Here is a 24,380-nt window from a genome sequence, read left to right as displayed (position 1 = left end):
ATCAACATTAGATGATTTCATTATTGTAAATTAATTTACTAAACAAACGAGCTGCGAAACTAAAACCTGTTGCTGGATGAGGAAGGATGTCGTTGGATATAAGAACGGATGTCGCCAGAGAGAGTGATAGATGGAGATGAAATGAGTTGCGATTTAGGGATTTAGGTTATGAGTTGTTGTTGCTGCGTATTTATATACCCAAAACATTTGTGTTGCGAAATTAAAACCTGTTGTGAATTCAGAAATCGAGTTGCGAATTTGAAATTCAGTATTGCGATAGTCAGAATCTCGTTGCGATTTACGTATTCGCATTGCGAATTAGGAAAATCGCAACACGAATTTGGGAAATCGCAATGCGATAGTCAGAATCGCGTTGCGAATCTGGAAACTAATTTGCGATACCGGAGATCGCGTTGCGAATTATCGATCGCATTGCGATTTAGTTGGTCATTTTGGCAAATCCAAAAAAAGTTGGTTAAAATCGTATATTATAAGGCATTTTTGGTCACTGAGGTTATTTTCTCAATAGATTATTGTTTACTCTTCTCAAACATATGATTAAACAATATATTTACTCTTTTTCTTCCTATAAATTTAGGAATATATAATATAAAATTAAGAAAATGATTCTCTTTTTAAAAAAAATTTGATACCACATTATTAAGGGTGTTCATTCGTTTAATTTAGTTATCAATCGAACCAAATTTTAATGAATCAAATTAGTTGATTTTCTCTTTAACCGAATCGAATTGAATAAATTTCGATTAATTTGTTTGATGATCGAATTAATCAAAATTTTTAGTATATTTGTAATTAGATTAATTTAAATTTCATATAATTTTTTTACTTAGGTCAAAATTTAATTAGATCTTGATAATTTAATGAATCTAATGTGATTAAAAAAATAATTGGTCTTAATTCCTAATAGATTTGAGCTTAAAATATGTATTTAATATATATAATATTTAATATTTTGACTAATACAATTAATTCAATTAATTAACTAATTTTGAATCGAATTAATCATTAAATATTGGAAAAAATTAATTGTTCCCAACCAAACTATTTAGTTGCTGGTCGTTTTAACCAAATTAATTTAGTTTGGTCGATAAATTCGATTAAAACTGAAAAACAAACACCCCTAATATGTATGCATATTTTCTTTTGATTATTGTTTTAATAGCTTTGCAATAGTCTTATGTTAGTTTAGCTATATTTTATATCAATTTATCAAATTTAATGTTATGCATTAATTTATATAATTTTATTTAGATACTACCATTTAAAATTATGATACTGTATTAAGAAATTCCTAGCTCCGCTCCTGTAAATATATAAAGTATATTTTGTATATCATAAAGTATATGTTAAATATCTTAAAAGTAAAATAAATACTTTCAATACTAAAAAATAATTTTTTTTGGTTATGATAACTTTTTTTAAAAGTAACGTTCTAACCTAATTCCTCACCAAAAGAAAAACATAAATTGTATAAAAAATAGGGTAAATTGCACCTGTAGGTATCTAAACTATCGATTTTAGTACATAAACTATCAGTTTTAGTAAAAAAAATTGAAATTTTAGGTAGTAAAACAGATAAAAACTGATCATTTGAGTACTAAAAGAGTAATTTATCCTAAAAATAATGTTTCAATTGATTTTTTTAATTAATCTGGGGTAAAAACAATGTAATATTTGTTTAAAGATAATTTTTAATCAATTGACATTGAACACCGATAGCCTTGGCATTCCTAGTGTTCGAACCCAAGATCTTAAGGAACATCAACAATTCATTTTCCACCGAGATCGCTTGGTTCCTGGAGTTCAATTGATTTTCTTAAATGTGCATATGTTCGCATGACGTTATAACTTCTTTTTAGGGTAAACTATCTATTTAGTACCTAAACTATTAATTTTTATCTATTTTAGTACCTAAACTTTCATATTTTTTTCAAAATTATACCTAACATTTAGTTTTCATTTCATTTTAGTACCTCACCGTTAAAAACTTAATGTGTTTAATACCTAAATTATCAGTTTTGGTCTATTTTAGTATCTAAACTTTCAATTTTTTCAAAACTTAACGTTAAATTTTAACTGGGTACTAAAATGAAACAAAAACTAAAGTTTTTAACGACATAAGATTAAAATGAAACAAAAATTAAACTATACGTATAGTTTTGAAAAAATTGAAAGTTTAGATACTAAAGCGGATCAAAACAATAGTTTAAATACTAAACACGTAATTTACCCCTTTTATAAAAAAAATTAAAAAAGTTACGCGGTAATCCGAAACAAGAGGAGAAAGAATTTTAGAAACAAAAAGTGCAGCTGCAAGATACAACTAATAACAATCTTCTATTGGTGTATCTTTATTTAACCATTTTTACCCTAATTTTTGTTTTTTGGTTTTCATCCAAAAAATATATATTTTTGATAGTATTTTTTAAAAAATATTTTTTTTTGTTTATGTTTTCTTTTTATTTGTTGGTATGCTTAATGTTTTCATGCAACAAAATCCCCAATAATTTGATGGAAGAAAATAGAGTTAGCATAGTTTTGTTCTCTACCTTAGACCCGCATTAGTTTGATCATAGAATATTGTTTTATTTTCGTTTTTTTTTTCTATTTATTATCGATGGGAGAATATATGTTGCGGAATTGGAATTAAAATACGAAAGAAGGAGAAGAACGGAATTATAGAGTAGAATAAGAGAGGGGAAATGTTAAAGTCGGAGGGGTCGTCGAAGCTTGAAAATGATACGTCAAGCCCTTCTCCTCCGAAGTCATATGACTCAAAATTCGTATCGAAAGACGGTAATTTGTTACCACTGTCTCCGTCGAATTCGAATTCAGATTCGAATTCGAATTTCACTTTCCATCTATGATTCTTCAAATAGAAATTCATCTCCGTCTCCAGATCAATCACCACCGTCATCATCACCATCACCATCACCATTAAAAAAGAGTTTACCTCCGACAGAGTCACCATCAGAACCACCACCTTCTCCTCCTAAGCAACGATCACCACCACCACCAAACCCTTCCAAGAAGGAACTACCACTGTCACCATCACTACCACCTCCTCAGGAGGAATCACCGACGGCGTCACAACCTCCTCCTCCTAAGCAACAATCACCACCACCACCTTCCAGCAGCCCTTCTCCTCCCCCGCCCTCTCCTCCATCTTTGACACCTACTCCGCCGCCTCCGACATCTTCCGGAACCCAAAATTCACTGGCAATTTCACCTTCGCCAAAAAATACATCCACTAAATCATCACCGGCATCTTCTCCTCTGACGCTAGCGCCGAGCATGCAACAGAGCTCCTCTAATGGAAGTCGTGCATCTTCCCCTTCAGGAAGAGGCTCTATGAATGAAACACAAGCCAATACAACGGTGACACGCTCCGTGTATGGAGTTATGATTGATGTAGCGGTGGCTGGGGCGTTATTCGCCGCCATCTTCATTGCCTTGTTTTTCTTCCTAAAGAGGAGAAGAAAGAGGAAACAAGCTCTTCCAGGGAATTACACGCCACCACCCGGTAATATTGAAGTGAACTCAGGTAATAAAAATTTAGTCCACTATATTTTTCTTTGGCATAATTGCATCAATTTAAATTAAACTTCAAAAAGTTATATTTCAATCCTCAAAATATTTACATTACATAAATTAGGTCTTTTCTTGAGCCTAACGTAGATCAAATTTTAAAATATTTGTATACGTATTGCATGGATAATACGTTATTTCTTTCTTTTTAGTACATTGAATTCAAATTGTCCATTTAATATGTTTAATATTTGGTCCACATGTTATAAATAGGCAAAAAAAAAAGAATTAGAGGTACATTTAATATGTTTAATATTTGGTCCACATGTTATAAATAGGCAAAAAAGAATTAGAGGTCCCAGTACTTTTTAAATCAATTGATGTAGGTCTCGTATTATTTTTTTCTCTCGACGCCCTCCAACTCAGAAAATAAGTCCAATGTGACCTTTTGACCAACGTTTTTCGTTGTTTGACCGTTACGGTGCTAACGTGGAAGTTCATGGTGCTGATGTGGTAGTCCACGGTGTTGACATGACAGTCCACAGTGGTTGATGACGTGACGGATAACATGGAAGATGGGCTAAATTGGTAACTTAAACATGGAAGATGGGCTAAATTGGTAACTTAAACATAGCAGATGGACTGCCACGTCATTACGGTGGATCGCCATGTCAACAAAGTGAACTATCACGTCAGCATCGTAACTGTCAAATGACAAAAAAAAGTTGGTCAAAGGGCCACATTGGGTTTATTTTTTGAGTTGAAGGGTCACATTGAGAAAAAAATAATACAAGGGCCATATTGGTTTTTTTCAAAAGTACATGAACCTCTTATTCATTTTTACCTTTTAAATATGTTTTACTCTAGGGATGAAGTTAGGATCAAACATTGGGAGGTGTTAATTTGCTTTATACTAAAAGAATAAGAGTTTATTAGGTATTTAAATCTAAAAATTGGGAGAGACAAAAAATTATTTGAATAATATTTAAACCTAAAGGATTCAAAATACCATTATACCAAAAATTTGACCCTCCTAAAAATTAATTATTTAATTTGATCCATTTAAAATAAATTTATAGCTTTGGCTCCTCAAACTTTTATAATTTTATCCTGACCCCACATAAAATTTCCGACGTTGTTAAAAGATTAATTTCAAATCTAATAATTATTTTAGGGATGCTTGACGGAATTAATCCTTTTTCCTTTTTTTATTCTTTTACTCCAATTGTTTGTGTTTAATTTAACAATTATCTTAGCTATGCAGATTGGCCTGGCAAAGGATCACCTAGGGTGTACTATAATCCGGAGTTGGGCATTAGAGCCGGTTCGAAGACACATTTCGGGTACGAAGAGTTGATGGAGATGACCGACGGGTTTGCTCACAATAACATCATCGGAGAAGGCGGGTTCGGGTGGGTTTACAAGGGTCAATTGCCTGACGGCAACCACGTGGCTGTCAAGCGACTAAAAGTCGACAGTGGCCAAGGCGATCGAGAGTTCAAGGCCGAAGTCGAGATCATAAGCCGCATTCATCATAGGCATTTGGTGTCTTTGGTAGGGTATTGCATTGCCGAGAATCAAAGGCTGCTCATCTATGACTTCGTTGGGAACAAGACTCTCGAACATCATTTGCATGGTAAGATAATGGTTTATTTCGCCAAAGTACCTCCTCGAAACAAAACTTTACGATTTAGTCCTAACGTCCGGAAATCATTATGCAACAGGAAAAGACATGCCGGTGCTTGAATGGCCTAAAGAGTCAAGATTGCTATAGGAGCTGCCAAGGGTTTGGCATATTTACATGAAGATTGTATGCATTCCCTTGATGTTAAATTTCATTTTTAATCCCTCTACTAAGCTTAAATTCAACATTCAATCCCTATACTTTGTTATGATCTATTTTCAGGTCAACCAAGAATTATCCACAGGGACATTAAGTCAGCCAACATTCTATTGGAATATGATTTTGAAGCACGTGTGGCAGATTTTGGACTTGCTAGACTTAACGATACTAGTCAAACCCATGTTTCAACTCGAGTTATGGGAACATTCGGGTAAGAAATAATTACGTCATATCAATATATATTCATTATATTAAAATCAAGGGTAAATTACGTGTTTAGTACATCAACTATCCGTTTTAGTCCGTTTTAGTACTTAAACTTTCAATGTTTTTCAAAATCATACCTAAAGTTTAGTTTTTTATTTCATTTTGAACACTTGTTCAAAATTTAACATTAAGTTTTGAAAAACATGATAGAAGTTTTCAAAATTATGATTTGACTACTATTTATTGCACTTTACAAATAACTAAATAAAAATTACTTATAAAAAATAATTAAATAAAACGATAAAATACAATACATGTCACTCAATTATTAGTAAGATTACAAATGTGACATTAGATTTTGAAAATTTATAAATGGGTCAATCAATTAATCAATTGTTGTAAATATGTCACTCAATTATTTGAGTTATTTATTTCATTTTTCTTTCAGGTATTTGGCACCAGAATACGCATTGAGTGGGAAGTTGACTGATAGATCCGATGTCTTCTCCTTTGGGGTTGTGCTTTTAGAACTTATAACCGGCCTTAAACCCGTTGATCCGACTCGACCTTTGGGAGATGAAAGTCTGGTCGAATGGGTGCGTATTTTTTTGAAAATTTTATAAATTTGCTTCCTTTAAAATTTTATGACCTCATTCTAAACATAAAATTTTGTGTTCGTCTTGATTGTAAGTGGTACTTGAACCGATGAATAAGAATAAATATTGTGTCGTGATTTTGACAGGCGCGGCCTCGACTCATCCAAGCCCTTGAAAATGACGATTATAGTGAATTAATTGATCCGCGGCTGGAGAAGCGTTACGTAGAGGATGAAGTGTTAATAATGATCGAGGCAGCCGCCGCTTGTGTGCGGCATTCTGCCGCAAAGCGACCTCGAATGGCGCTGGTAATGTTATCGAACCCTTTCTTAGTCAATTTGATCATAAAAAGTTAATAACCTTAACTCATTCAAATCGAACCCTTTCTTAGTCGGTTTGATCATAAAGGTAAGACTCGAACTCGAAACCATAAATTAAAGCTCGAAAAAGATAGAAAAAAATCAAAATGAAAAGAAATATTAAACTTAACTCGATTGAAGCCTCAACCTCAAACTCGAACTTGAACCTTAAATATAATAAAACCTTATACTACATTCTTTTTTAAAAAATTAACACATAAATATTAATATTATTTATAAATTTTATTTTTTTAAAATAAAATCTTAATATAATATATTTTCGAGTTGCTAGCGAGTTTTTCGAGTCAAATATCAAGTAGCTCGTTTCAGCTCGTTAAGAACTCATGTTGATCTCGAATAGCTCATAGTTTGTCTCGTCTCATTTAGAGACCTAGGTGACTCTCCTAACTAGGGATGACAACGGGTTGGATCTGGACCGGATTCAGCTAGATCCAGATCCACCCATTTTCACATCCTAGATCCAGTCCCGCCCCGGATTTGCGAGTCTAGAAAATTGAGACCCAGATCCAACGGGTCTGTTAAAAAAGACCATTCAACCTATTTTTAATGTAATAAAACTGTTATTGATTAATTTCACATCACATCTCCCATGGAGGAAAATTAATTTTAATACAACTAATAACAAAATAAAAAACGATAAATAAAGTCTAAAAAAATCCAACACACACAAATGTTCAGGTTCAAGGTCCATTGCCATCTCTCCTCCTAACCCATTTTATTTTGTAAATGTCAGTATTTGAACTCCTAACCTTGCTTAACAGATTAGTGTCTCGTTCCATTAAACTAACTGATTGTTGGTCAATTGACTTTTGTGTAAAACAATCTGAATCCAAAATGATCCGAACTCAAAAAGAACTCGAACGATTAACCTAAAATGATCGATCCTTATTGATTCAAAAAAAATATAAATGAACCCTAAATCCGGACACCAGATTTATTTTGGTACCTAAACATCGTACAGGTGGTAAGAGCATTGGATTTCGAGGGGGCGGATTTGTCGAACGGGGTGAAAGTGGGTCAAAGCACAACTTATGATTCCAGCAAATACAGTGACGAGATTTCAATATTCAGGCGGATGGCATTCGGCAGTGACACCGGCTCCGTATTCGACAATTTTAGTGAAGATTTCAGTTCAAGGGAAATGTCGTACGGGCATGCCTCATGGAAACCTGAGTACAGCTCGGGTGAGTTCACGGGCGGCGAGTCGGGGAACTACGGCGGCGGTCGCTTCAAATGATGGTCGATTGATCTTTCAGTTAAAAATCACGAGTTAGCATTTATTTTGTAAATGTAGATATATGTTTAAAGGTTAAAACGTGAAGAACCCTTATGTTTTATAAAGCATACAAATGTAGATACATGGTTAGAAGATCGCGTTGAGAGAAAAAATAATATGAGCTTCGTATTAATTTTTTTTTAAAAAGTACAAAAACCTCTAATATCTTTTTGTATATATATAATTGATTTAAGGATAGAGTAAACAAATGGTCTCCCGATTACCAGCGTTGTTTTGTTGAGTCTCCCAACTATTAAAAGTTACAAAATTATCACACGACTATTTATATATTCTAAACTCGTCGTTTTCTAATAAAATATTAACTACAGTATGAGCTTTACGTCAATCTAGTGACTGAGATATGATAAAATTTGCTCCTAGAATCTCAAACGACTATCATATCTCAGTCAACATGATAATGTTAAACTTAGACGATCGTCATTTTTTTTAATGAAATAGGACGACTTTGAAACAAATGAATAATTGAATGACCATTTAGTGATTTTAATAGTCGAGTGACTCAACAAAGCAATGTCTTATAATCAGAGGATTTGTAACTTTTAATAGTTTGAGGACTTAATAAAGTAATGTCCTATAGTCGGAGACCATTTGTGCATTTTACCCTTGATTTAACTATTTTAATAGTTATTTGATTGGTTTTTTTTAATTAATCACTGTATCTTATTATTGACCAATTAATCCAGATCATGTACTGCAGAGGCGAGAGCGGGCCACTCAATCCAATTGGCTCTATTCGCAAACATTAAGATTTAAACATCTGACATTTCTTAAGGGATCAAGTGACTTATCTCATTATTCGAATAAGTTGTTGGTCTTTGATTGGTCATTTTTAAAAAATAAAATTCTTCCTAGATCAGGAAGTTCTCTAGTATATATGTTTTAAAAAAAATATCAATTTCCAGATCTAGGATGAAGTTAGGAAGATTCGGTTGCTTTAATAACTCTTAGTTTTGGGGAAAATAAAATTCTTCCTAGATCAGGAAGTTTTGAAATTTGAATATGAATTTAGGATGTTTATCTATCTTCCTGGATTCCTTGATGCATTATTATTGTACGAAATTGAACTTTGAGTGATTTGTCTGGTTGTGCTGCTGGTTTTATGAATTTAAGATGCGGATCTTCCTTGATTCATTGAACTTTGAGTGATTTGTTTGGTTGTTCCTGTTGATTTTAGATTACGGAGACCGATTTTTTTAAAAAAACAGCTAGTAGAGAAGGAGCCATGGCTTTCGTCGCAGAAACTGGTTGTTAAACCTGATATGCTGTTTGGAAAGCGTGGGAAGAGTGGTTTGGTTGGCTTAAATCTGGATTTTGCTCAAGTTGTTGCTTTTGTGAAAGAGCGCCTCGAAAAAGAGGTTTAGGTCACCCTCTGTTTTTCTTTTCAGCCTTTAATTTGTCATTGTTGAGGTTCAGGTTCGACTTCATGTTAACTGCTTGTGACTTGCAGGTAGAAATGGGTGGACGCAAGGGGCCTTTACAACATTCATTGTTGAACCTTTCATCCCTCACAATGAAGAGTTCTACCTTTACATTGTCTCTGAGCGACTTGGTTGCAGCGTTAGCTTTTCAGAGTGTGGAGGGATTGAAATTGAAGAGAATTGGGATAAGGCACTTTGAAATTATCTGGAACCGTTTCTCAGTTTACATTTTGTTTTTCCCTTAATAGTTTCTTAGCTAAGATTGGTTATCCTTCATACGGGTTAAGACCATCTTTGTCCAACTGGGTCACCTTTCACATCAGAAGCTTGTGCTCCACTTGTTGCAACCCTTCCCTTGGAGGTGATTTCATTTCTTTGTAGGTGGGGTAATATTGAATTTCCACTGCCTTTTGGGAGGGTTATGAGTGCAACTGAAAGCTATATTCATGGGCTAGATGAGAAGGCAAGTTAGATTTAATAGAAGTGGTCTAATATACGTTGCTGTTTGTCTAATAGTTTCACCCTCAAGTATGGAATTGATTAAAAATATATATTTATATTGCAGACAATTGCTTCTTTGAAATTTACGGTGCTGAACCCCAAGGGACGCATTTGGACAATTGCAGACAACCGACTTTCGATCCCTTAAAGATGAATTTCTGGTAAACACATCAATTTTGTTTTAAAAATGATTTTTATATTTATTTAAATTATTTTTAAGACGCTTTAGGTACTCGATCTACCTAACCCAAAGGTCGATGGCGGCTCCAATTCTTTTCTAAATTTCACTCATATTTAAATTTTATTCGATTTTTAAATAAATAAATTTTTACACCTCATTTAAAAAATAAAAATCGTTTCATTTTGAAAAATAAACGTTACGAGACCCTCAAACCCGATAAAACTCTTAAACCCTGAAAATGGTGGATTTGTGTTTAATCTCATGAGTTTTAAAAGTTTTTGAAAAAAAAAATCTAAACCGATAAATTAATAGAGGATGATGAGACGAGTTCGCCGGTGTTTAAGGTGATCATAAAAGACATTAAGGGATGAAAATTTTCATGGACGACTGAAAACGAGTGGAAAAAACCATAACTTTAATAAAGAAGAAGATGGTATGAAATAAAAAATTAAATGTTTGGCTCGAGCACCAGTGAGATGGTTGTAATCCCTTGGATGCTTGCCTCATGTCTCTTCATGATTTATGCATCTTTTGAGTAAAAACTCTTCACCAAAGATGCACCTCTTGAAGCGGAGACACTTCATGAACAGCCACCTTGATGATATGTCATGATGTTTGGAGCTAACTCTTTATGGAAAGGCATGTTAGAAGGTGAATGAGCTACTTGTGAGCCAGCCATAGGTGCGTAGAGGCATAAGTAGCTTGTGATAAAATTTGTATTTCACTCCTCTATCTTCTCTTTGAATTGGTTTTTTTTACGAAACTCACTAAAAATCGGTGAAAACCTATCTAAAGTTTTGATGTTCTAATACTTTGGTCTCCTTCGACTGTTCGATGAGACTAGTTTTGAGGTAAATTGTTCATATTCTCGACGGATGCTTCTCATTCTTCAGATTTTCAATCAAACACCAAAATCTTTCAAATATGAGAAAACTCTCAAACCCTAAAAATGGTGGATTTATGTTTAATCTCATGACTTTTAAAGATGTTTTGGAAAAATATAAACCGGTAAAGTAGTAGAGGATGGTGAGACGAGTTCATCAATATCTGATTGCAAAATACATCAGAGATTGACAATTTCTAAGGGTGACTAAAAATGGGTAGAAAAAACCTTGACTTTGATGATGAAGAAGATGATAATAAAAAATAAATAAATGTTCAGCTTCTATATCATCACACGTGAATATTAAACGCTATCACATCATCTTATTGTTAATGGGTTAACGTTTCAGTGTTTATATCTTACCTAAAGTCTTCAATATTAAAATTAAAACGTTTTAAAGTTCAATGATAAAATAAATACACATTCTTTTTCTAATGCTTCATTTGGGCAGATACAAACTTCAACCCAAATTGAAAGAGATATTCTACATTTAGGTGTGGTGGTAATTTTAATCCATCAAACGGTTTTTAATAATTAAAGAGAGTGTTATTTTTACTTGAGATATTGGATTCAAGCAGTTATCTCTATAGGATATATGTACGTTATCATTAGCTCAAAAAATTCAAAAAAATAGTATCCTCGTAATCACTCAGACTAATAAAAAATGTGCGGTAGTGGCGGTCGTCCTCTTGAAATTTTAAAATTACTATATATATTTTATATTTTTTATGTATTTTCTATTAAAATTTATTTTCATCCCCTGAAATTTTGTAAGTTCAAATTCACCCTCTTAAAATTTTAAAATTTCAAATTTATCCCCTTGACATAAATTCTTGTGTACGGTGGTAGTTGTATTAGGTAAATGTAGACACGTTTTAATTGAACAAGTGTACGTAATTTCTTGCTTCTCTGTCCCATTTATTATATTGGTCCCTACTCCCTATTATTGTTTAGAAGACACATATTTCATATGAATTCAATTTAGTCCCGCCACCTTCACTATATAAAGGAGTATTGGGTGACATGGATTCATCTCTACTCTACACCACAGGAGCTAAACTAGTTATAAGAAATGGAGTGCAGGAAGTTCGCTTTGCTTTTGGTCGCAATGGCAGTGGTGCTATCGGCTGCAATGGCTCCGGCAGTTACCGCTGCTCGTAACAGAGTTACGCCATTCTCCATCATCACCGGTGTCGACATTCGGGACCCTTTCGCCAACGTTTTCTTGTTTAACAAACCGGCTGAAAATTGTGTACCCTTGGGGGGATCCTGCTATACGAGCAGTGAGTGTTGCTCTGGCCGATGCCTTTTTTATGCCCACCGTTGTGTTTCATAATGATGAATAACGGGACCGAATCGGCTAAATAGATGATTTGTTCGTGTATTTGTCGGGTTTTTTTGTCGTAGAATAATGTACCCTAGCTAACGTTTGTTTCTTTGGTACGATTGGCGTTGTTTATGTTGTTATGTATGTCGTCGTGTAGTTTGCTTGTTCCTTCGATGTCTGGAAGGGACTACATATCTTGATGATAAATAAAATATCTATTTAGCGGTTAATTATAAGAGTACACATCACATTTATTTTTTCATTATATTTCTCATAATTTAAAATTTACAAATCATTATCTTTTTTTTATCTCATTTTCTTCTTCCCCAATCTTCGAGCATTAAATTTTCATATTTTTTATTAACTAACAAAAAAACTCATTAATATAATAAAATGAAAGTTCACCATTTTTAATCAAGGGTAAAATACACAAATGGTACCCAATTATAGGGTACTATTTTATTAAGTCCCTCGACTATTTAAAGTTACAAAATGGTCCTCCAACTATAGAGCGTTGCTTTATTGAGTCCCTCGACTATTAAAAGTTACAAAATAGTCACCCGACTATTCATTATGATACAAACTCGTCATTTTTCATTACAAAAATTGTCGGTATTCTGATCTAAACGTTAACTTGCTGACCATGATGTAATAAAACTGATCATAGAATCTCAAACGACTGTCATATCTCGATCATCATGTTAACATCCAACTTAGAGAACTATCAATTTTTAACGGAAAAGCATAGGTTTGAAACATAAAGAATAATCGAGTGACCATTTTTGTAACTTTTAATAGTCTATGGACTAAATAAGTAACATTCTATAGTCAAAGGATCATTTTGTAAATTTTAATAATTAAGGCATTTAATAAAATAATACTCGATAGTTAGGGGACCATTTATGTACTTTACCCTTTGATAAAAAAAGATTTGATTTACCATTTTTGTAACTTTTAATAGTCTATCTAAAGTTTTGACGTTCTATTACTTTGGTCTCCTTCGACTGTCCGATGAGACTAGTTTTGAGGTAAGTTTTTCATTTTCTCGACGGATGCTTCTCATTCTTCTGATTTTCGATCAAACACCAAAATCTTTCAAATATGAGAACTCTTAAACCCTAAAATAGTGTATTTATGTTTAATCTCATGACTTTTAAAGACGTTTTGGAAAAATCTAAACCGATAAAGTAGTAGAGGATGATGAGACAAGATCATCAATATCTGATTGCAAAAGACATCAGAGATTGACAATTTATGAGGGTGACTAAAAATGGGTAGAAGAAACCTTAACTTTGATGATGAAGAAGATGATAATAAAAAATAAATAAATGTTCAACTTCTCTATCATCACACGTCAGTATTAAACTATAACGCCATCTTATTGTTAATGGGTTAACGTTTCAATGATATAGAATTAAAGCGTTTATATCGTTGTAATCACCATTTTTCCCGAGACCCAAAAAAAGACTCGACCCAGGGCCCAAACCAAAACTCAACCTGCAACTCGAAAAACCCGACCCAGGTCTAGGTTAGCCCTAGGTAGCCTCCCACTCTCCCAACCGATGGACACCTCCCTCTGTCCTAATCTCAGCAAAACACCCCCATGCACGCCAAACCCAAGCTCCACGCCACCTCCTGTAGAAAACAACAAGGAAGCAACAAAATAGAATCATTTCTCTCTCTCTGTAAATGGGTATAAAACCCGAACAATACATGGTAATCTGGGTTCCATTTTTCTGTTAGAAAATTAAAAAAAAAAGTATAAAAAGAAAAAACTAAAATTTCCAAGGCATTTTTTACTGTTTTTTATTTATTTTATTTTTTTTGCTTTCGATAAAAAAAGAAGAAGAAAAGACAGGGGAGTTACCTTCGGTCGGAGCTTTGTCGGCGGCGAGGAACTTCGTTTGAGAATCCGAACGGTCGAAAGGGAGAAGAGGAGTCGGCGAGCAACATACTTGAACTGAGGCGATCCAACGACGGACGGCGGAGATCGGAACGATGGAAGCCGAGACGTTCTTGGCCGTTTTTGTGGAGTTTGGGGCTGATTCTCGCAAAACTAAGGCCATATCTGTGACCACCACATTGAAACAAGTCGACCGATGTAATTTGGTGGGCAACGACCACCGGTTTTTTAATTCGGGTATGAAGTAGCTCGTTTCAACTTGTTAATAATTCAAATGAGTTCAAGCTCGAGTCAACTCTATTCGATTCAAGAGTTGATCAAGCGTTAACCAAGACAATCTCGAATAGCTCGCGATCTATCTAGTCTCATTTACAACCCTACTCGCGACTTGCTACTTAGGGCTAGTGGTGGGCATGAGACTCGGATTTGGTAAATTTTGATTTGATATATTTTATAAGATTAATTTTTTAAAATTAAAAATTGAATCATATGACTAAATATTTTTTTGAAGAATAGAGTCATATTTAGAGTTAAAAATTAACTTGACCCAATTTAAAAAATAGTATAATTTTTCTTATATATTAGAGATAATTGTAATAATACTCATATTTTTATTTTTTTCAAATAATTTCCTATTTACCTCATACAAATTAAACTATGTTTATTTATATCGGGTCGAATGCAATTTTTATTCATAAATTAAATTAGATTCAGATTGAATGAATCTATATAAATTCAGGTCAAATCAAATGACAGATAAAAAAAATAAAATGTTAGAAACTAAATTTGAATAAATTAAACCCTTCTATACTTTCAGCTTTTAAGTTAATTAATAAGAAAGTTCATGGCCTTGATGTATGCTTGTCCCAATAAAGTTTTTTTCTCATCTTTGGTATTTAAAAGGTTTACGGTGGACACGTGTTATACATCATTCGAAAACTTTTTAATAATTTGAGAATAAATATTTAAATATTTTTGTAGATACAATATTTAAATTTAAATTCTTAAAAATAATAATTATTATTTGATTACTGAGATCGTATTAAAATTCAAAAAATTCGAGTCCCCTGATCAAAACGATAATGTTGATATATTTATATTGTTATATTAAAAATATCAATAGAGATTAAAAAATATTTTAAAATAATTATAATTGGATATAGCAAACAGCCCAATCCTTGAAGTCAAACCAAGGTGCAAAAATATTATCCAAAGCTGGACTGGTTGGCCTAGAGATGAGCCGACCATTTTCACAGGCCTAGGGACTTGGCGCGTGATCATCAAAACGGCGCGTGAGGTAGAGCAATTTCAACGATCTATACACACGAGAAAGTTAGGGTTCATGGCCTATGGGTTCACTTAACCCTCACAACACCAAAAAAAATCCCCTTTTCTCATCTAGTAATCTGATTTTTTCCTTCGAGTTTCAATCAGATCATAAGGGAAATTACTGAAAATTTCCAGCAAAATCCTAGCCCTCCCGTATAAGAAAATGGACGCGTATCAGCAGCAACAACAGCAGCCGCATCGCTACATGCGACCGCCTCCGCCGCAGCCGCAGCAGCAACCACCTGCTCCGGCTGATCCCCACCTCCAACAACAACATTATTATCAGTACCAGCCACCACCGCAGCCGCATCCTCCGAGAGCTGCTGCTGCTCCGCCTTCGGGGTCTTGGTACTCCAATCAATTTCAGTACCAGCAGCAGCAGCAGCAGCATAATCACTCTCATTCTGCGCCACAGTACCACCCTCCTCCTCATCCTCCTTCCCCTCAGCAACCGCCTTACCAGTGGGGTCCGCCTCCGCATCCCGACCATTCCGCTTATCCTCTGCCTCATTCTCTTCCTTTCCCCCCGCACCCTCATAACGGAAGTAACCACTTGCCTCCACCCCCGCCTCCTCCCGTTCATAGACCTTACATGCCTCCTTCGCAGATTCCCAATACTTTCTCTCACGTCAATCAGGTTAATTCCGACTTTTTATGTTATTTTTGTCTATTTTTTATTTATAATGTTAAGTAAATTACTGCTGTTTGGGTTCATTTCATCCACTGACTTTTTTTTGGCTCTTTTTTAATTCTATAGGAATGTAACAATACAAATTGGTCTCATCATCAAGGTGGGTATTTATCTGGTTTTCTGATTTCATTCCCCACGATATTTAGCTTTTCATCGTCTTCAGTAGAATTATATTGTTATTTCCATATGTGTAGGACTGCTGACTGCTCCTTGTAAATGTTAATATGGGCATTTTCTGAAGCATTTTTATCCTATACATGCAAATAGTATATAACTATATATTTGGTGTGTGTTAATTTAACTACTTATACACCCACGGTGATACTTAAAGGCTCTGCAAACTTCTTACATTGATGTTAACTCGCTGTATGTCTGTTATTGTAAATTGTAATTAAGGTGATAGATGGATGGAATGACTGAGGTTTCATTTCAATGGATGCTATTTCACCTCCTTGTTTATGGTTAAATGGAACGGGAACCAACTGTTACTGATAGGAATGTATTTCTTATTACCATGATGGCAATTGTTCTAGTGGTCAGCTGTTGTTTATCCATATAATTTAAGTTTCCGATTGTGATATGTATGATCTGAACTTCTGTGTTGCTACCCATACAAGCCACATGCCCTGATTATCAAAGTTAACCTAAACCTGTGTGCTTTTCTTATCGTATGTTGGTGTTAATGGGTTTGTTGTGTAATAATTTTCTGGTGCCAGCCCACAACAATGTGGAGGATTGGGGAGCCAAAGCTAGAGAATGGGCAAACACTAGGGCTGCAATGCAGGACCAGAATGGGCAACCACAAATTACTCCAGCTGGCAGGCCAGAAGAGCAAAATCATTTTCATGATCCATATTCACAAGCTGTTGATTCTCATTATATGGATGCTCAACAGTCACTGCCAATTTCTAGCTATCAGCAGTTCCCTGTTCCAGCAGTATCTCCTCATGTACCTCCAGCAACTTATCCAAATGAGACTTTGTCTAACAGCTCCAGACCGTCTTGTATATTCCTGATGCTTGTCCGCCCTACCATGTTAGAGATGGAACTTCTCTTATGGATCCGAACAGTGGATTTCTTCACCAAGAAAGTTTGTCTGCCAGTTCATCTGTTCATATGCAGGAGGTACCTTCTAGTTATTCTTCTGTTTCAGGTAATAATTTCACCTAGTAAATTGAACATGCTTGTGCAGCTTGTGCTGAAGAACTGCTTCTTTAGACCACATTTCTACACATCCTTTTCTTGTGTTGAAATAATATCATTCGGGAACCCATTGGTCAAAGATTTCTATTACTCTGTTCTATATTTTTGAATAGTTTTTTTGTACTTCTAAACAGGAACTCTTAAGCAACTATCATTCAGAAAAACTCATGATGTGTAGGGTATGTAGCCTAACTAAAATGATAATGTGACTGACTGGAATATATATAAACTGAAAGGGTCTTACCCTAGTTCTTTGTACCTTTTCTTTTAAAATTGTGTTCACACTTTTTTTCCTTTCATTATTATTTTTAAAATGCTAGTTTTAGTTTGGTTAAGTAATATGTAGCTAATTCATCTAAGATTGAACCATCACATATTGGTATTCTTTTCTCAAAGTTGGTAAAGAGTCTTTCCTTTCATTCGTTTTTAATTATTTATTTCTTGGATGCTTTGGTGATCCAAATTTTCGTCCTTCGCATGACTACAAATTGTCCACAAAGTTCAGTTGAGAAATGGCTATTTGAAAGTATGTACTTGGTTCTTTGAGTGATTGCTTTTGTGTTGGAATATCCACTTTTAATGGTCAACCTAATGGCTTTGTTTGTCATATGAAAAAAATCTACTTGGCAAATAATAGTTAATGTGGAACGAACTCCCTAGTATGGTTGATTCTTACCAGTCCACGCTGGCTATATGAATGTTATCTGGACTGTTGTAACGTATAAATAATTTTCTAATGTTCATACACCATGCTGGTTTTGTTACTAAGTTTTTCGATGGATATTGTTGGGGAAAGAATTTAATGGCATGGCATTGTAGTCTGGAATTACTTCCTTTTTTTGGACTTTTAGCTATTAAATTAGATAACATATATGCTAAGACTTTTAACTATTAAATTAGATAATATATATGCTAAATTATGTCAAGATATTACAGTCCCCCTCCCCCCACCCCTACATAGGTACTATATCTGTTGAAGTTATTCAATGACGTATGAACATGTCAAAAAGTTTCATTTGTTGCCATTATCATTACTTGTTCACATATCTAGCTAAAGTATCATGAGCTATACCAGCTACTTAGAAGTGCCTAGAAATGACATTTCTTTTAACATTTGGAAATGTTTGAACTACTTATTTAGCTCTTACATACTTTTACTGGGTCTGTTATATTTTTGCTGCTTGATTTTCTATCAAATCAGCAAACCACAAGCTTAGTATTGTGCAATATATCAAACTATATGAACAGAAAGATTTGTTAGTAGTTGCACAAGAATGCATATGTTTTGTTGGTAATATATCTGTCACAGTAAGGTTACTATATCGTGTGCTGAATACTTTGATATGAATACTTAGTTTAATATGATAAATGGAGGCTTCAATTCGAAAATCAAATGGCAACTTATATGTAAATGCTGTAAGATAAAAGGAGATAAAGTAATTGAGTGGTAATGTGAGGGTAGTAGTAAAGTGTAGTGGAAATTCATATGCAATGAATATTTGCAAGCATGCCTCCTGATATGAGTTTTTTTAAAGTAAAAAGGGTAAAAAGCTAAAACCATCTGCTTGAAATTACTATACTTTCATTATCTCCTGATTTGATTGAACTTCAAATAGGAAGATCTGAAGGGATTTGATTCATTCCTAAAACACCCTTCTCCCTGTTAGAAAAATCCGTGAACCTTTTGCTGGCTCATTTTACTTTTATCTACTCCCCTCCATCCAAACACACTATGAGATATTTTCCTTGTATTCCTTGAGCGCCTAAAAAGTAAGATTAAATTGAAAATGTTCTTGGGTAGGTTATCAGGATTCTTCGATTCAAGAAAGCTGATGCCTTAGCTAAAGAAGGAATTGGCTGATTCTATTCTAGTCTTATATTTCGGGTGTTTTATGGTTGTTTTAAGTTTATTTGGTTGGTGGGGTGTAAGATGGTTGTATCTTATGTAATTTTATGGTTCAATAAAATCCTAAGGCGCTCTTTTCCTCCTTCCACTGATTAAGGAGTTCATATAAACTCCATTAATCAAGAAGGAGGTTTTTAACGAGGCCTGAAACTCTTATCAAAAAAAAGAAAGATGACCACTTATGAGATATTTTCTAGCTGCATATTTCTAATTAATATAGTTGCGTAATATTTCTTTTTTAAGGTTGTGTTATGATAATACTAAAGTCTTAAGCCATTTTTTTTTTCTGAAAAGATTTAAGTGGATGATTTTTTTCTCCGATAAGCTAGTCTTGCTGTCAATAAAATATCTTCTATAGAGCAGATGGGAGAAGTGCTGAATTTTGGCTTTTCATGTGAATGACAGCCAAAGGCTGCTAAGGCTGTCAAAGTTTGTTTTATTTGCTATTTGACTTCTCTCTAATATGCCAGGGAAGGAAAAGTCTGCAGATGAAAAGGAGCAGCCATATAAATCATTGCCCTTGCCCATTTCATCGGCTCAAGCGTCAGCATATCATCATATGCAACCTCCATTGCCTGATATTGGGAGATCAGTGCAAGGTGAGCAGTCTTTGTTGTATGGCAGTCAAGCAGCAGATCCTGAAGCTGATCTTAGCGATAGGCCTTTAGATTTTGCACCTAGGTATAATAACGATCACGAACGACAAATGCAATCCAATTATGCTGCTCATCATGAACCATTAGGGAGAGGCATTGATCCCATTGCTATGTCATCATCATTTAACTCCTGGACTCCTCCAGTTGCACCTGATGCAGTTTATCCTCATGTTCTTCCACCTCGATCACAGGTCTTCCTTCAATCCTTGTCTGTTATGTTTCATTTGTTTACAAGTTTTAGTAATACTATTACTGATATAAAATCCATTTCTCAGCATGATCCGATGTCTGCACCTTCCCCAGTTTCTGGACATACACCTTCATTTCCAAGGTTTCCTGGGCCTAGTTTTCAGCCACACATTCCATCTGCAACTGCTCCATTTGGTCTTGGTGTGGGAACTCAACTTCATCCTGCTGCAGCCTTTCCTGGTGATATGTATGGGGCTGTTTCTGAACGACCCAAAAAGGTATTGAATACTTAACAGTTGACGTCACTGTCTTAAATGTGAAAGCTTTCATGATGTTGTTGCTGAGTTCTTCTCATGGAATTTTATCCAGGGTCCTGTGCCTAATTGGCTTAAGGAAGAAATATTAAGGAACAAAGCTATAGCTAAGTCTTCTCTAGAACATCCAAAAAAAGAAACAAACTCCATTGAGGATGAAGCTGTTGATAAATCCTTGGCTAAAAATGATCAAGCAGATAGCAAAAGCATTGATTCTTCTAGATCAACTGAAGAAGAGGATGATGATGAGGTTTTACAATTTCTGCCTTTAACTCATTTATATCTGAATATGCCATAGATGAGTTCTCTCATTATAATTTGATTTCCTTGAGACATGACCTGCTGCATTTTATTTCTGCAGGATTATGTTGAAGCAGCTAGAACTGCAGCTATTAACCAGGAGATAAAACGTGTGCTAACTGAAGTCCTTTTAAAGGTTGCTACTCTTTAAGCACTTATGGTTGTTTTATTGTGTGTTTTTGTGCATGTGTGCTGTAGATCTAATCCATGCCATTGATCAGGTCACAGATGAGTTGTTTAGTGAAATTGCAACCAATGTTGTTAACAAAGATGACTCAATAGTTGAAGGTAAGTGGAGGCTGGCATATGGATAATTTTTCCTGGATATTTCTTATGCAAGGACTCACGTCTTCTAACTTAGTCTTTGATATATATTTTTTCATGATGCTATCTTTCTTAATTTCACCATTTTTTAATAACTGCTTAACTGCAGTTGATCACAACACTGTTGCTTCAAATCACAAGGTATCACCATCTTCTTCACTTGTCCCAACTCCTAAGGCTTCTGCAAGGGTACTGGTTCCAGGTAAAGCGAAAGAATCAGACACTGCTGAAGAAAAATCTAGTTCAAGCTCCCCTGACAATGTGCTAGGCCTTGCAAACTATGCCTCTGATGATGAAGATGTACATGATGAAACTCAAAGTTCCAGGATGCCAAATTCAAGGAGTACTGATGCTGTTGTGCAGTCCAGCAGTAAGAAGCTTTCACAAGACAGTGATGTAACAGATAATGGCAATTTACAGGCGGTACTTGATGAGCACAAGGGAGCTGTAAAGAATTTTGGAAGTGATATGAAGTCAAATAACAGAAGTGACACTACTGATGACAGTGCAGATAGGAACTATGAAAAATCATTTTCTTCCAAGGTGGTTTCTGGATACCGAAGTAATATTAATAGTGGAAAGCTGCAAGATGGAAATAATGGTTCTAAGATGAATGATACTTTAGTGGAACGGGTGACCAAAAAATCTGATTCCGAGCTGCCTGGTGAATCTGCTGGCAAAAGATCAACAAAACCCGAATCACAAAGTAGGGAAACGAGAGTAAAATCAGATAAGAATGATCGACATGAAAGTAGAAAGAGTTCTTTCAGTAAAGACCCCGGTAGTGGTAGGGAGTTGGAGGTCATTAAGAGTAGGGGAGAGCAGAAGGGAGATGAGAATTACATGAGGGAGGATGAGAGGCTTATAAAGCAAAAGATAGAAGATCGGAGTGGCTCAAAAGAGAGAGAAAAAGAGCCTAAATCTGCGGAGAAAGCCAAGGAATCTGATTCAATAAAAAGATCTAGTCATCATGATACCAAGAATGACAAGAAAGATGCAAGTAGATCTAATAGAGCTGGTGCCAAAGAAGATGTTGGCAGGAAAAGAGAACGGACAAAAGAAGAAGATAGATCAAGACATAAACGTGGAAGTGACTCAAGCAGGCACAAGAAAAGAAGGTCCTTGTCCAGCAGCAGTAGAGGCAGAAAGAGTAAGGATAACTCCAGTGATCATGGTAATGAATCAAGTGATGAAACATCAGACAGTTCTAAGAGGTTCGCCATTGAGATCTAATGATTATTTTTTCCTTTTTGCCCTTAAATTGAGCTATTTAGCTTCTAGTTTTCTGTTGTGTACTACAGGAAGTCACGTTCAAGAAAACGGTCATCACCTTCTCCTGTCAAGTCTAGAAGAAGGTAACACGTAACGGTACTTGATCACTTCTATTCATGCTTTGCATCTTCTTTTTATGCAGACTGAGCCCTTGTCAGGTTTGATCTGTTCTATTGTTTGCAGATATTGTCATGATAATTAATAGGAACTTAAATTAAAGAAACATCTTGACCTTTTTCAAATGCTACCGAGTACTGAACTAACTTTCATGGTTTATTATCGCCCCATGTAGCACCTTGTTCATGTTCTGTTCCATTTGAATTGTACTGCTGATTATTACCTTTTCTGCCTGCAAGTTCCTTTGTGATTTTAGTGGATGATTTACCCAAGTATGGTTTTTTAGTTTAAAATTTGTTCCTTGTGTTGTCAAATTATGTGTTTGCTACTTTCCTATACGAATATTATAGTTTGGTTGTGACTATTGGAAATATTAAGTTTTATCCTTCTTCAAGTGATCTATGTTTGTTCCTTTTTATGTTATATCTCAACTCCTTTTATAGCTACACCGATCTTTATTATTAATTATTATTTCACATCTGACTTCAGTTTGCATTCTCTAATGCAAATTAGATGGAAATTTTGACAACATCAGTAGTGGTGCTATGTTGAATGTTCCGGAGCTCTTGTTCTTCTATATGATTTATTCAATAAGAAGAATCGGTTGTCACTTTCTAATTTAACCCTCTTTCCTAAGGGTTTCGTTATTTTCAGTTTCTTAGGTATTTCTTGAAGGTATTCGGTTTCCATTTATCACAAAAAGAAAACAATAACATTAACTGGCTGGTCATTATCGAGTTTGACTCTGCACGAGGCTGAGCATTTTTCTCGATTATATATGTTTTAACTTACCAAATCAGTATGATGTATGTTTTGATTTCTAGACAAGTTTCGCGGTCACCACATAGCAAGCATTCTCAGCACAGGCATTCTCCCTACTCTTCTTCTGAGACTACCAGGTATGTTACCACACATTCCGTAGAATTAGATTAAGTGTTTATGAGACATACACAACCATCATCAATCCAAACTCAGGTGAAAGTGTTGGAGGTCCGAATCTCTAACTTTTTACGTTTCTCTACTTTGTTTATTTTACAAAACTTCTTTTTTTGCAGGGGAAGGAGGTCGAGGTCGAGATCACCTGTTCGGCGATAAAGATGCTTCGAACAAAGAGTTTCATTTCATTTATACAGGTTGACGAGCAGCAGCTAAAGAAATTTCTGCTCCATGATATCTGGAACACCTCTTGAAATCTGCAAGTCACTAATTATCCAGCTACAAGTGAGATGCATGATGAAGAGGAAACCGAGATAGGTATGCCGTATGATAGGTATATTTCAATGATTACTCTATCCCGATGCTCATGATTCGGTATTCGAACCCGTGATTTGGCGCTTTCGCATGAAATATTTCGTGCACATATATTTCCTTCTCTTTCCGTCGCCTAGTTTTTGATTTAATCTTTCCCCAGTTTGTGTTAGCCATAGGCATGCAATGTGATTTCCTTGTAACTTTTGTACCATTTCATCTAATTTCAGTTGGCAGCCTGTAGTTTAGCTTTCTAATAACCTTCAACCTGAATTTTATTTATATAAACACAAAACCTGTTTAAAAACTTCGAATTCAGGAGTTGAATTTCGGTTTGAACCGATTAAAGCTCGAGTTTAATTGTTTGATAAAAATCAAGCTCATTTGGTTAGATTTGATTAGGACCATTTATTCGTTAGAAGATCAGACGGTCGTCGAAGGAGATCATTGCAATAGAATGCCGAACTTTTTTATGTACTTTATTTGATTTTTGAACGAGTTTCATGGAAAATCAATTTGAAAAAAAGAGAGGAGTAAGATATAAATGTTTTTGTAAATGATGATTGTTGAGTGGCACCATTAACCAACAATGACGAAGGTGATGATTTTTTTAAGAACAAAAAAAAAAAAGAAGTTTGATTCCTTTTTATACTTAAAATTTTGATTTTTTTAAATCTTACCAAATGTGTTTTTTAATATTTTGTTGTTGAAATTTTTTATGGGTAAATTGTATCATTTATTACTAG

General features: G+C 34.7%; 2 protein-coding genes across 2 annotated transcripts; both read left to right on the top strand.

Annotated features, from left to right (window-relative positions):
* Positions 1 to 2,757: 2,757 nt before the first annotated feature.
* LOC120115963 (proline-rich receptor-like protein kinase PERK12) lies at positions 2,758 to 7,812 on the top strand. Its single transcript, XM_039136565.1, has 7 exons — positions 2,758 to 3,565; positions 4,814 to 5,209; positions 5,303 to 5,359; positions 5,456 to 5,603; positions 6,048 to 6,195; positions 6,342 to 6,503; positions 7,537 to 7,812. The coding sequence occupies exons 1-7, from the start codon at positions 2,758 to 2,760 to the stop codon at positions 7,810 to 7,812; spliced, it is 1,995 nt and encodes a 664-aa protein (XP_038992496.1).
* A 9,310-nt stretch (positions 7,813 to 17,122) lies between these two features.
* LOC120115843 (peptidyl-prolyl cis-trans isomerase CYP95-like) lies at positions 17,123 to 23,845 on the top strand. Its single transcript, XM_039136449.1, has 10 exons — positions 17,123 to 17,258; positions 19,685 to 20,061; positions 20,146 to 20,337; positions 20,429 to 20,623; positions 20,735 to 20,809; positions 20,895 to 20,961; positions 21,107 to 22,211; positions 22,299 to 22,352; positions 23,211 to 23,285; positions 23,442 to 23,845. Exons 1-10 carry the CDS (start codon positions 17,162 to 17,164, stop codon positions 23,479 to 23,481), a joined length of 2,277 nt encoding a protein of 758 aa, XP_038992380.1. The 5' UTR covers positions 17,123 to 17,161; the 3' UTR covers positions 23,482 to 23,845.
* The last annotated feature ends 535 nt before the right edge of the window (positions 23,846 to 24,380 follow it).

Source organism: Hibiscus syriacus, unplaced genomic scaffold, assembly GCF_006381635.1.
Source record: "Hibiscus syriacus cultivar Baekdansim isolate YM2019G1 unplaced genomic scaffold, ASM638163v2 tig00110279_pilon, whole genome shotgun sequence".
Lineage (NCBI taxonomy): Eukaryota > Viridiplantae > Streptophyta > Magnoliopsida > Malvales > Malvaceae > Hibiscus > Hibiscus syriacus.
This window is presented reverse-complemented; position numbering and strand designations above follow the sequence as displayed.